This window comes from Salvelinus alpinus, chromosome 27 (genome assembly GCF_045679555.1).
Source record: "Salvelinus alpinus chromosome 27, SLU_Salpinus.1, whole genome shotgun sequence".
Taxonomy (NCBI): Eukaryota; Metazoa; Chordata; class Actinopteri; order Salmoniformes; family Salmonidae; genus Salvelinus; species Salvelinus alpinus.
Window position 1 is genome coordinate 16,626,922 of NC_092112.1, and position 12,816 is coordinate 16,639,737.

The following is a 12,816-nucleotide window of genomic DNA, read 5'->3' on the forward strand; positions in this document are numbered from 1 at the left end:
TATTTAAGTATGTTGTAGTGGCGACAGTAACATTAGTCATCTCAAAATTATACTTTAAGGAAAATGTTTTTGTTTTAATTTTTAACGTGTTTAGCTGACATAATATAAAGTATGCATTAAGGTGTCTAATAAAATACATGTGGCAAAATCCAATGTAGACATTAATGCATTTCTATATACTCCAAAACAAAAAACAATTACAATGGAGGAGTGCCAAGATGGAAGCAAGGTGGCTACAACCCAGCCCATCTGTAAATAGCACACCCAACAACCTCATCCCCATATTGTTATTTATTTATTTTTTGGTCTTTGCATCCCAGTATCTCTACTTGCACATCATCTTCTGCACATCTATTCACTCCAGTGTTATTGCTAAATTGTAATTATTTCGCCACTATGGCCTATTTATTGTCTTACCTCCCTAATCTTTTGCACACACTGTACATAGATTTTTCTATTGTGTTACTGACTATACGTTTGTTTATCCCATGTGTAACTCTGTTGTTGTTTTTGTCGCACTGCTTTGCTTCATCTTGGCCAGGTCGCAGTTGTACTTGTTCTCAACTGGCCTACCTGGTTAAATAAAGGTGAAATAACCAAAAATCACAGCGCCCCCTATCAGTCATCTATTGTATATATACAGTGCATGAGGAAAATATTCAGACCCCTTGACTTTTTCCACATTTTCTTACGTTAAGACTTATTCTAAAATAGATGAAATAGTCCCCCCCTCATCAATCCACACACAATACCCCATAATGCCAAAGCAAAAACAGGTTTAGACATTTTTGCAAATGTATTAAATTAAACTGAAATATTACATTTACATAAGTATTCAGACCCTTTACTCAGTACTTTATTGAAGCACCTTTGGCAACGATTACAGCCTACAGTCGTGGCCAAAAGTTTTGAGAATTACACAAATATAAATTTCCACAAAGTTTGCTGCTTCAGTGTCTTTAGATATTTTTGGCAGATGCTACTATGGAATACTGAAGTATAATTACAAGCATTTCATAAGTGTCAAAGGCTTTTATTGACAATTACATGAAGTTTATGCAAAGACTCAATATTTGCAGTGTTGACCCTTCTTTTCAAGACCTCTGCAATCCGCCCTGGCATGCTGTCAATTAATTTCTGGCCCACATCCTGACTGATGGCAGCCCATTCTAGCATAATCAATGCTTGGAGTTTGTCTGAATTTGTGGGGTTTTGTTTGTCCACCCGCCTCATGAGGATTGACCACACATTCTCAATGGGATTAAGGTCTGGGGAGTTTCCTGGCCATGGACCCAAAATATCGATGTTTTGTTCCCCGAGCCACTTAGTTATCACTTTTGCCTTATGGCAAGGTGCTCCATCATGCTGGAAAAGGCATTGTTTGTCACCAAACTGTTCCTGGACGGTTGGGAGAAGTTGCTCTCAGAGGATGTGTTGGTACCATTCTTTATTCATGGCTGTGTTCTTAGGCAAAATTGTGAATGAGCCCACTCCCTTGGCTGAGAAGCAACCCCACACATGAATGTTCTCAGGATGCTTTGCTGTTGGCAGGACACAGGACTGATGGTAGTGCTCACCTTGTCTTCTCCGGACAAGCTTTTTTCCGGATGCCTCAAACAATCGGAAAGGGGATTCAGAGACAATGACTTTACCCCAGTCCTCAGCAGTCCAATCCCTGTACCTTTTGCAGAATATCAGTCTGTCCCTGATGTTTTTCCTGGAAAGTGGCTTCTTTGCTGCCCTTCTTGACACCAGGCCATCCTCCAAAAGTCTTCGCCTCACTGTGCGTGCAGATGCACTCACACCTGCCTGCTACCATTCCTGAGAAAGATCTGTACTGGTGGTGCCCCGATCCCGCAGCTGAATCAACTTCAGGAGACGGTCCTGGCACTTGCTGGACTTTCTTGGGCGCCCTGAAACCTTCACAACAATTGAACCGCTCTCCTTGAAGTGCTTGATGATCCGATAAATGGTTGATTTAGATGCAATCTTACTGGCAGCAATATCCTTGCCTGTGAAGCCCTTTTTGTGCAAAGCAATGATGACGGCACGTGTTTCCTTGCAGGTAACCATGTTTGACAGAAGAAGAACAATGATTCCAAGCACCACCCTCCTTTTGAAGCTTCCAGTCTGTTATTCAAACTCAATCAGCATGACAGAGTGATCTCCAGCCCTGTCCTCATCAACACTCACACCTGTGTTAACGAGAGAATCACTGACATGATGTCAGCTAGTCCTTTTGTGGCAGGGCTGAAATGTAGTGGAAATGTTTTTTGGGGATTCAGTTAATTTGCATGGCAAAGAGGGACTTTGCAATTAATTGCAATTCATCTGATCACTCTTCATAACATTCTGGAGTATATGCAAATTGCCATCATACAAACTGAGGCAGCAGACTTTGTGAAAATGTATATTTGTGTCATTCTCTAAACTTTTGGCCACGACTGTAGAGTCTTCTTGGGTACGACGCTTCAAGCTTGGCACAGCTGTATTTGGGGAGTTTCTCCCATCCTTCTCTGCAGATACTCTCAAGCTCTGTCATGTTGGATGGGGAGCATTGCTACACAGCTATTTTCAGGTCTCTCCAGAGATGTTCAATCAGGTTCAAGTCCGGGCTCTGGCTGTGTCACTCAAGGACATTCAGAGACTTGTCCAGAAGCCACTTCTGCGCTCTCTTGGCTGTGTGCTTAGCATCATTATCCTGTTGGAAGGTGAACCTTCAATCCTGTCTGAGGTCCTGAGCAGGTTTTCATCAAGGACCGCTCTATACTGTGCTCCGTTCATATTTCCCTCGATCCTGACTAGTCTCCCAGTCCCTGCCGCTGAAAAACATCCCCACAGTATGATGCTGCCACCACCATGCTTCACTGTAGGGATGCTGCCAGGTTTCCTCCAGATGTGAGGCTTTGCATTCTTGCCAAAAACTTAAATCTTGATTTCAGCAGAGCAAAGAATCTTGTTTCTCATGGTCTGAGATTTTTTAGGTGTCTTTTGGCAAACTCCAAGCAGGCTGTCGTGCGTTTTACTGAACAGTGGCTTCCATCTGGCCACTCTACCATAAAGGCCTGATTGGTGGAATGCTGCAGAGATGGTTGACATTCTGGGAGGTTCTCCCATCTCCACAGAGGAACTCTGGAGCTCTGTCAGAGTGACCATCGGGTTTTTGTTCACATCCCTGACCAAGGCCCTTCTGCCCCGATTGCTCAGTTTTGCCAGGTGGCCAATTCTAGGAAGAGTCTTCAAACTTCTTCCATTTAAGAATGATGGAGGCCACTGTGTTCTTGGGGACCTTCAATACTGCAGAAATGTTTTGGTGTCCTTCCCCAGATCTCTGCCTCGACACAATCCTGTCTCGGAGCTCTACGGACAATTCCTTCGACCTCATGGCTTGGTTTTGCTCTGATATGCACTGTCAACTGCAGAACCTTATATAGACAGGTGTGTGCCTTTCCAAATCATGTCCAATCAATTGAATTTACCACAGGTAACTTCAATCAAGTTGTAGAAACATCTCAAGGATGATCAATGGAAACAGGATGCACCTGAGCTCAATTTCAAGTCTCATAGCAAAGGGTTGGAATAGTTATGTAAATAAGGTACCATTTTTTAATTGTTAATACATTTGCAAAAGAAATCTAAACCTGTTAGCCCTTTGTCATTATGGGGTATTGTGTGTAGATTGATGAGGATTTTTTATTTATTTAATAGATTTTTGAATACGTGTGTAATGTAACAAAATGTGTTTTGTCAAGGGGTCTGAATACTTTCCGAGAGCACTGTATATATATATATATAAAAATCACTGGAACTACCCTACAGGTCCTGGTTAAGAGTAGTCTGCTATTCCATTTCAGATGCAGTCCCTGTTTAGTGCTGAGTCATCATACCGGAGGTGGACATGTGGGTAGTTCTCCCAAAGGCTGCTTGGGTGAAACACGTATCCTTCCTGCAAAGGGACAAGGGAGACAGTGGAATTGTTCATGAAGATTTGACCTAACACTACACAATGTGTGTGTGGCTGCGTATGTGTTTTGTGTGCATTCATGCGTTTCTTACTGTTATAAGTATGTAGAAACTCCACACGCTGGACACCAGGTGAAACACACACAGCTGGCCTGACTCACTGAACTTGGTGTTCTTGCTTTTTGAGAGATGGAGGCGCCTATTCACTTTCTAACAACGAAAAAAAAAGAGCTGCAAAATGTCAACATTATACAAATGAAGTGTACAAAAATAAAATGACCTACAAACAAGATGGGTATTTTTAGCCACTCTGAAGCCCTTCTGAGGGGTTACTACAAAGCAGGATCAATGAGTTAGCCAGCTAACTTCCATAACAGAAATAACTACTGATTTTATGGTTCATTAAAAAAAAGCTAAACCTAGATATGTCTTTTTGTTTGTTAAATAAATTAGAGTTATATCAGAAAATGTTGACAACTTTGCTGGCTAACTCCATATGCTGCTTTGTAGTACACCCCTCTGAGCAGAGACATGCCGTTCAAGCGTTAAGCCATTGTAAAACACACTTGAGTATGGAGCTAGAGAGGAAAATAATAACAATCCCAACAATCTCATTCCTGTTACCCGGGTCCCAGATCTGTTTGTGTCGTCTGGCCAACTCTTATGGTCACGGTCTTGCTAAACATTAGGAGTTAGCAAGATAGCCCAAACAGATTTGGGATCAGGGCCCGTATCCACAAAGCATCTTAGAGTGGGAGTGCTGATCTAAGATCAGTTTTGCCTTTTAGAATTTTTGCCATAATGAATAAAGAATATAATGGTATAGATCCTAAATCAGCACTGCTTTGTGGATACGAGCACAGGCTACATTCCTGTGTCCTGCAAGTTGTCTAGGAGAGCAGACAGAAAGATAACTCAATTTGACCTTGTGACCTCCTGAGGAGTCTGTCTGGAGTAGGCCCAATTGACACTGATCTAAGGTCAGTTTCGCATGTCCACTTCAAATGGTTCATGTAATGATTGACTGATCCTACATCTGTGCTTAAAAAGGGTGCTCTTCTACTCAGACCTGAATCTCCATTTTACCACTTGTGTTTCCCTACCATTGTATCAATAAGTCGGGCCACCCCGCCTAGCCCCCATTGACTCCAGCCTGTAATAGTTTAGCATATATTGGTTTCAATTGACAGACAGTTAAGATGCCAGAGTGCCTTGGCTGTTGCTTTGGGAACCTTTGCACCCTACTTAGAAAAAATGATCTAGGGGATACAAAAACACTAATACCCAAAATGCAGTGGGTCTCAGTAGTACTTACATCCAGGACGTACTCCTGCACCACGGCGTGGAGGATGATGGTTATGAAGAAATAGAAGAGGATGGTGGTGCAGTCTTGCCAGCCGTACTGGTACAACGTCACCTCTCCCTCTGGACAGACGGACCGAAGGACGAACAGACAGACAAGAAGACCGACAGACAGGCAGGAGGACAGACAGACAGGCAGGAGGGAGGACAGAGAGGCAGGAGGGAGGACATACAGACAAACAGGAAGACCCGACAGACAAACAGGAAGACCCGACAGACAGACAGAGAAACAGGAAGACCCGACAGACAGACGGGAGGACGGGCAGAAAGACCGTGCAGACAGACCGACAGACAGGAAGACCGACAGGACAGGAGAATGGACGGACGGACAGACAGACAAGACAGGAAGACCGACAGTCAGACAAGACAGGCCGACAGACAGGAAGACCGATAGACAGGCAGACATGATGACGGACGGACAGGCAGACAGGAGAACGGACAGACAGGAGGACAGACAGAAAGGATGATAGATGGACAGACAGGAGGATGGACAGACAGGACAGACAGGAGGACGGACGGACAGGATGGCAGACAGGAGAACGGACGGACAGACAGACAAGCAGGACAGACAGACAGGCGGACGGACAGAAAGGATGACCGATAGGAGGAAGGGCGGACGGACAGACAGGAGGGCGGACAGACAGGAGGGCGGACGGACACACAGGAGAATGGACAGACAGACGGGAGGAAGGGAAGACAGACGGGAGGACGGACGGAAGGGAAAGGAAGACAGACGGGAGGACGGACGGAAGGGAAAGGAAGACAGACGGGAGGACGGACGGAAGGGAAGGGAAGACAGACGGAAGGGAAGGGAAGGGAAGAGAGACGGAAGGGAAGGGAAGACAGACGGAAGGACGGACGGACGGGAAGACAGACGTAAGGAAGACAGACGGAAGGACGGAATGACAGACAGGAGGACAGCCGGAATGACAGACAGGACGGACAGACAGGAGGGCGGACGGACAGACAGGAGGGCGGATGGACGGACGGACGGACAGACAGGAGGGCGGACAAACAGGATGACGGACAGACAGACGGTAGGACGTACGGACAGACGGACGGACGTACAGAAGGGAAGACAGACGGGAGGACGGACGGAAGGGAAGACAGACGGAATGACAGACAGGAGGACAGAAACAGGACGGATGGACAGACAAACAGGACGGACGGGAGGACAAACGGACGGACAGACAATGAAGAACAGGGAGGCATAATGAATAACAAGGGACACTGGTCATACACAAACGTAGGCTACAGCTAGGAATGCGTTGATGACAACAGGGTTGTGGTAGTGCAGCATGGGGGTTGTGGTATAGTGTAGCATGGGGGTTGTGGTATGGTGTAGCATGGGGGTTGTGGTATGGTGTAGCATGGAAGTTGTGGTAGTGTAGCATGGAGGTTGTGGTACGGTGTAGCATGGGGGTTGTGGTACGGTGTAGCATGGGGGTTGTGGTACGGTGTAGCATGGGGGTTGTGGTACGGTGTAGCATGGGGGTTGTGGTATGGTGTAGCATGGGGGTTGTGGTAGTGTAGCATGGGGGTTGTGGTATGGTGTAGCATGGGGGTTGTGGTATGGTGTAGCATGGGGGTTGTGGTAGTGTAGCATGGGGGTTGTGGTATGGTGCAGCATGGGGGTTGTGGTATGGTGCAGCATGGGGGTTGTGGTATGGTGCAGCATGGGGGTTGTGGTATGGTGCAGCATGGGGGTTGTGGTATGGTGCAGCATGGGGGTTGTGGTAGTGCAGCATGGGGGTTGTGGTATAGTGTATTATGGAGGTTGTGGTAGTGTAGCATGGGGTAGCATGGGGGTTGTGGTATGGTGCAGCATGGGGGTTGTGGTATGGTGCAGCATGGGGGTTGTGGTAGTGCAGCATGGGGGTTGTGGTATAGTGTGTCATGGGGGTTGTGGTAGTGTAGCATGGAGGTTGTGGTAGTGTATCATGGGGGTTGTGGTATAGTGTAGCATGGGGGTTGTGGTATAGTGTAGCATGGGGGTTGTGGTATGGTGCAGCATGGGGGTTGTGGTATGGTGCAGCATGGGGGTTGTGGTAGTGCAGCATGGGGGTTGTGGTATAGTGTATCATGGGGGTTGTGGTAGTGTATCATGGGGGTTGTGGTATAGTGTAGCATGGGGGTTGTGGTATAGTGTAGCATGGGGGTTGTGGTAGTGCAGCATGGGGGTTGTGGTATAGTGTATCATGGGGGTTGTGGTAGTGTAGCATGGAGGTTGTGGTAGTGTATCATGGGGGTTGTGGTATAGTGTAGCATGGGGGTTGTGGTAGTGCAGCATGGGGGTTGTGGTATAGTGTAGCATGGGGGTTGTGGTATAGTGTAGCATGGGGGTTGTGGTATAGTGTAGCATGGGGGTTGTGGTAGTGTAGCATGGGGGTTGTGGTAGTGCAGCATGGGGGTTGTGGTATAGTGTAGCATGGGGGTTGTGGTAGTGTAGCATGGGGGTTGTGGTATAGTGTATCATGGGGGTTGTGGTATAGTGTATCATGGGGGTTGTGGTATAGTGTATCATGGGGGTTGTGGTATGGTGTAGCATGGAGGTTGTGGTATGGTGTAGCATGGAGGTTGTGGTAGTGTAGCATGGAGGTTGTGGTATGGTGTAGCATGGGGGTTGTGGTATGGTGTAGCATGGAGGTTGTGGTATGGTGTAGCATGGAAGTTGTGGTAGTGTAGCATGGAGGTTGTGGTACGGTGTAGCATGGGGGTTGTGGTACGGTGTAGCATGGGGGTTGTGGTACGGTGTAGCATGGGGGTTGTGGTACGGTGTAGCATGGGGGTTGTGGTACGGTGTAGCATGGGGGTTGTGGTACGGTGTAGCATGGGGGTTGTGGTATGGTGTAGCATGGGGGTTGTGGTATGGTGTAGCATGGGGGTTGTGGTATGGTGTAGCATGGGGGTTGTGGTATGGTGTAGCATGGAGGTTGTGGTATGGTGTAGCATGGAGGTTGTGGTATGGTGTAGCATGGGGGTTGTGGTATAGTGTATCATGGGGGTTGTGGTATGGTGTAGCATGGAGGTTGTGGTATGGTGTAGCATGGAGGTTGTGGTATGGTGTATCATGGGGGTTGTGGTATGGTGTAGCATGGAGGTTGTGGTATAGTGTATCATGGGGGTTGTGGTATGGTGTAGCATGGAGGTTGTGGTATAGTGTATCATGGGGGTTGTGGTATGGTGTAGCATGGAAGTTGTGGTATGGTGTAGCATGGAGGTTGTGGTAGTGTAGCATGGAGGTTGTGGTATGGTGTAGCATGGGGGTTGTGGTAGTGTAGCATGGAGGTTGTGGTATGGTGTATCATGAGGGTTGTGGTAGTGTAGCATGGAGGTTGTGGTATGGTGTATCATGGGGGTTGTGGTATGGTGCAGAATGGGGGTTGTGGTATGGTGCAGAATGGGGGTTGTGGTATGGTGTATCATGGGGGTTGTGGTATGGTGTATCATGGGGGTTGTGGTATGGTGTATCATGGGGGTTGTGGTATGGTGCAGCATGGGGGTTGTGGTATGGTGCAGCATGGAGGTTGTGGTATGGTGTAGCATGGAGGTTGTGGTAGTGTAGCATGGAGGTTGTGGTATGGTGTAGCATGGGGGTTGTGGTATGGTGCAGCATGGGGGTTGTGGTATGGTGCAGCATGGAGGTTGTGGTATGGTGCAGCATGGGGGTTGTGGTATGGTGTATCATGGGGGTTGTGGTATGGTGCAGCATGGGGGTTGTGGTATGGTGCAGCATGGAGGTTGTGGTATGGTGCAGCATGGGGGTTGTGGTAGTGTAGCATGGAGGTTGTGGTAGTGTATCATGGGGGTTGAGGTAGTGTAGCATGGAGGTTGTGGTATGGTGCAGAATGGGGGTTGTGGTATGGTGTATCATGGGGGTTGTGGTATAGTGTATCATGGGGGTTGTGGTATGGTGCAGCATGGGGGTTGTGGTATGGTGCAGCATGGGGGTTGTGGTAGTGCAGCATGGGGGTTGTGGTATAGTGTATCATGGGGGTTGTGGTATGGTGTATCATGGGGGTTGTGGTAGTGTATCATGGAGGTTGTGGTATGGTGCAGCATGGAGGTTGTGGTAGTGTATCATGGGGGTTGTGGTAGTGTAGCATGGAGGTTGTGGTATGGTGCAGAATGGGGGTTGTGGTATGGTGCAGCATGGGGGTTGTGGTATGGTGCAGCATGGGGGTTGTGGTATGGTGTATCATGGGGGTTGTGGTAGTGTAGCATGGGGGTTGTGGTATGGTGTATCATGGGGGTTGTGGTAGTGTAGCATGGAGGTTGTGGTATGGTGCAGAATGGGGGTTGTGGTATGGTGCAGAATGGGGGTTGTGGTATGGTGTATCATGGGGGTTGTGGTATGGTGCAGCATGGGGGTTGTGGTATGGTGTATCATGGGGGTTGTGGTAGTGTAGCATGGGGGTTGTGGTAGTGTATCATGGGGGTTGTGGTAGTGTAGCATGGGGGTTGTGGTATAGTGTAGCATGGGGGTTGTGGTAGTGTAGCATGGGGGTTGTGGTAGTGTAGCATGGGGGTTGTGGTATGGTGTATCATGGGGGTTGTGGTAGTGTAGCATGGAGGTTGTGGTATGGTGCAGAATGGGGGTTGTGGTATGGTGTAGCATGGAGGTTGTGGTAGTGTAGCATGGGGGTTGTGGTATGGTGTAGCATGGAGGTTGTGGTAGTGTAGCATGGAGGTTGTGGTATGGTGTAGCATGGAGGTTGTGGTATGGTGTAGCATGGAGGTTGTGGTAGTGTAGCATGGGGGTTGTGGTATGGTGTAGCATGGAGGTTGTGGTAGTGTAGCATGGGGGTTGTGGCACAAACCTGGTGACAGTGTGCTGATGTTGTACTGAGGTTGAATAAACAATATGGCAGTCTTTGCTGTTGCCTAGAAAAGAGAACCATAATCACATTTAGGTTAAATCTATCTTGTCTGACTAACTTCTTGACACTGCCAAGTGACTTGTCTATGCATGACCTACTCTATAATGCAATCAAGTACAGACTGCCAAATATAGACAGTCTGGTAATGGACGTGTGTGTGTCTCTCTCTGCCCTCAAACTGCTTCAAAAAATGGCTACTTTCTCAAACACCTCCCACTTTTGGGCATAATTTGAAGTTGTGCTTTGAAAATTAATCCGGAGAAGGGTGTAAATGTGGCCTGCAATTCTGGGTGTTCCTGCATCTGGAGGAACCCCTCTTTATAAACTTGGAATCCGGTACACAGGAGGGTTGGGGGGGGTCCAGTACAGTAGGTGGCGTTGGATGCACACAGAAGAAGGTGGGGGGCGACACCAGTGGCTAGCTAGGACAACAACAGTAGACAGTGTCGTTTGCCCCCGCCTGTCAGACACTGCTTTCCCACAGTTCTGTCAAGGACTGCGAGGGCAGGTGTTCGGCAGGCTGGAGTGAAGGACACTGTGTGCTAGCTAGGACTCCAGTACACAAATCAGGGGAAATCCTGAATATCAAAAATCTCACAAGATGGCGTTCATGCAAGAACCAATGGGATGCTTGGGGGGGTTACTGCAGATGCAGGAATACCCTGAATTTAGGGCTGAAATCACACACTATTGGAATGCCGAGGTATGACTGTGCTGTAGGAAGAGAAAAAAAAACATGTAGGCTCGGCATGACAAGGCTTGCATTGACGAAGAAGGGATGACGCTACTTTACAGTAGACTAAACTCCAGAGGGGAGTGCACTAACAAGTTGCCAACATTCCATGTGCGCGGGGATCTCGTTTACGTGGCTATGGAGAATGAAATGTTCACACATTGGGTTTCACTCTTTTTCTGAAACGTGTTGGTTTAACTCAGGGAAAAACCCTCCATAGTCTATAGGAACACATGGAGAAAATAGCTCGCTGAAGGGAAATTCAATTCCGGATTGACTCCTAAAGAGCCTAGGCTAAAAAATAATAAATCCCAGCAATGAAAATTACTTTGCAAAACGAACCAATAACTGTTATTTTGACGGATTACACTACGGCAAGTGTTTCTGTGCCAATTCATCATCCTATGACGACCATTTCTGGTCGAACCATTCAAGTATCTAACCACGAAGTCAAAGGGGTACAATTTTAGGCCTACATTTGTCCTTTAATTAAAATGACAGCTAGGGCGCAAATAGATAATGTAACACAATTGGTGTCAAGAGCATAGAAAAGCGAGCCCGTCTACTCTTTCAGTGCAAAATAGCATCGCTCAAAGATTGAGACGTGGCAGTTAACAGCGGACTAACGTTACCGGAGTCGAAAAGGATTTGGCAACGGGATGGCATAAAACATGTATTCGTGTATGGTAATTAGATGTGCCTTAAATTAGCTTTTCGATGATGTCAAACACACCGAACGAGTTCATTAGTTGAACATCAATGCAAAATGAATAAGTACCACATTGTCAATTTTGAATTGATTTTACAAAGTGACAACACACTTTAAATGGGTTAATCATATGCAAAAACGTTTACATTTCAAACGGAATTTGTCCCGTTTTAGCTGACAAAAACGTAGATGAACTAGCCTACAGACTGATGTTGAGATTAAGGAAATTATGCTGTAAAGAGGTTGTCGTGTCTTTCGCTTCAACTTTATCGCTGTCAACTTGAACACAAACGATAAACAAATTCTGGTAAACTGTTACTTTGTAACCCTAAGTAGACAACACTGTTGCATTGTAACAAAAACTGCAACAATGTATTCGCCAACCACCACCACATCCTGCACAACACATTAAAATGATGTCGCCAACAGTGGTAGCAACAAAGTCACATTGTTACAACCGATTTCACATGTAATTCAACTAGGCCACATGCAATTGGAATATATCATAGTTTGATTTTATAGTGGACCTGCCCACAAAACAAAATTACAGCTGAGTGAGACGAGGGGAAAAAATTTAAATCAGAATTCATCTCACCTCAAACATCAATCCAATGAGAATAAAAATGACCAAACTAAAGACGATATCGGCATGATTTTGTATTAAGAATTCCTGGCTGAAGAAGGGATAACTCTTGTTTCTCCTCCGGAATGCCATTTCAGCAGAATTACTTTTTCCTACTTTTTCCCCCAAAATGTTCTGACTGCGAAGTTCAGAAGTTAACAGTGTCCCCGCTCTGCGCATGTGCACATTCTTAAAAGGGGAGTTTAAAAAAAAATCCTCATTAAAGGGAAGGCGAAGTGAAATTCCTTCAGAATTCCAGAATGGTACACAACGTTTATAGAACTTTCAAAGCATTTTCTTATTTACAACAACAATGTTTGAAATGATTTGTATGTAAAACTAGTTAGCATTAATAAATGAGCGAGCTTGTTTTCAAATCACCCTCTTTTCAAAGGACAAATAAAGACATAAATTACCCCATATTACCTATGCATTACCATGTAATACCTACAAGCATAACATAACTTATTTGCTTTTAATGTAGATATAAAATAATATAATGCATACATTCATTTGTATATACAGAATTCAATGAAAGACCAAATAA

General features: G+C 46.2%; 1 protein-coding gene across 1 annotated transcript in view; it reads right to left on the reverse strand.

Annotated features, from left to right (window-relative positions):
* LOC139556054 (translocating chain-associated membrane protein 2-like) overlaps positions 1–12,697 on the reverse strand; it is a 19,533-nt gene extending 6,836 nt beyond the window's left edge. Inside the window, exons 1-5 of the mRNA XM_071369543.1 lie at positions 12,243–12,697; positions 10,146–10,209; positions 5,279–5,388; positions 4,057–4,173; positions 3,888–3,946 (exon numbers count right to left, since the gene is read on the reverse strand). Of these exons, the coding sequence (XP_071225644.1) occupies positions 3,888–3,946; positions 4,057–4,173; positions 5,279–5,388; positions 10,146–10,209; positions 12,243–12,449 (557 nt within the window). The 5' untranslated portion in view covers positions 12,450–12,697. The remainder of the gene's footprint in view (positions 1–3,887; positions 3,947–4,056; positions 4,174–5,278; positions 5,389–10,145; positions 10,210–12,242) is intronic.
* Between the last annotated feature and the right edge of the window lie 119 nt (positions 12,698–12,816).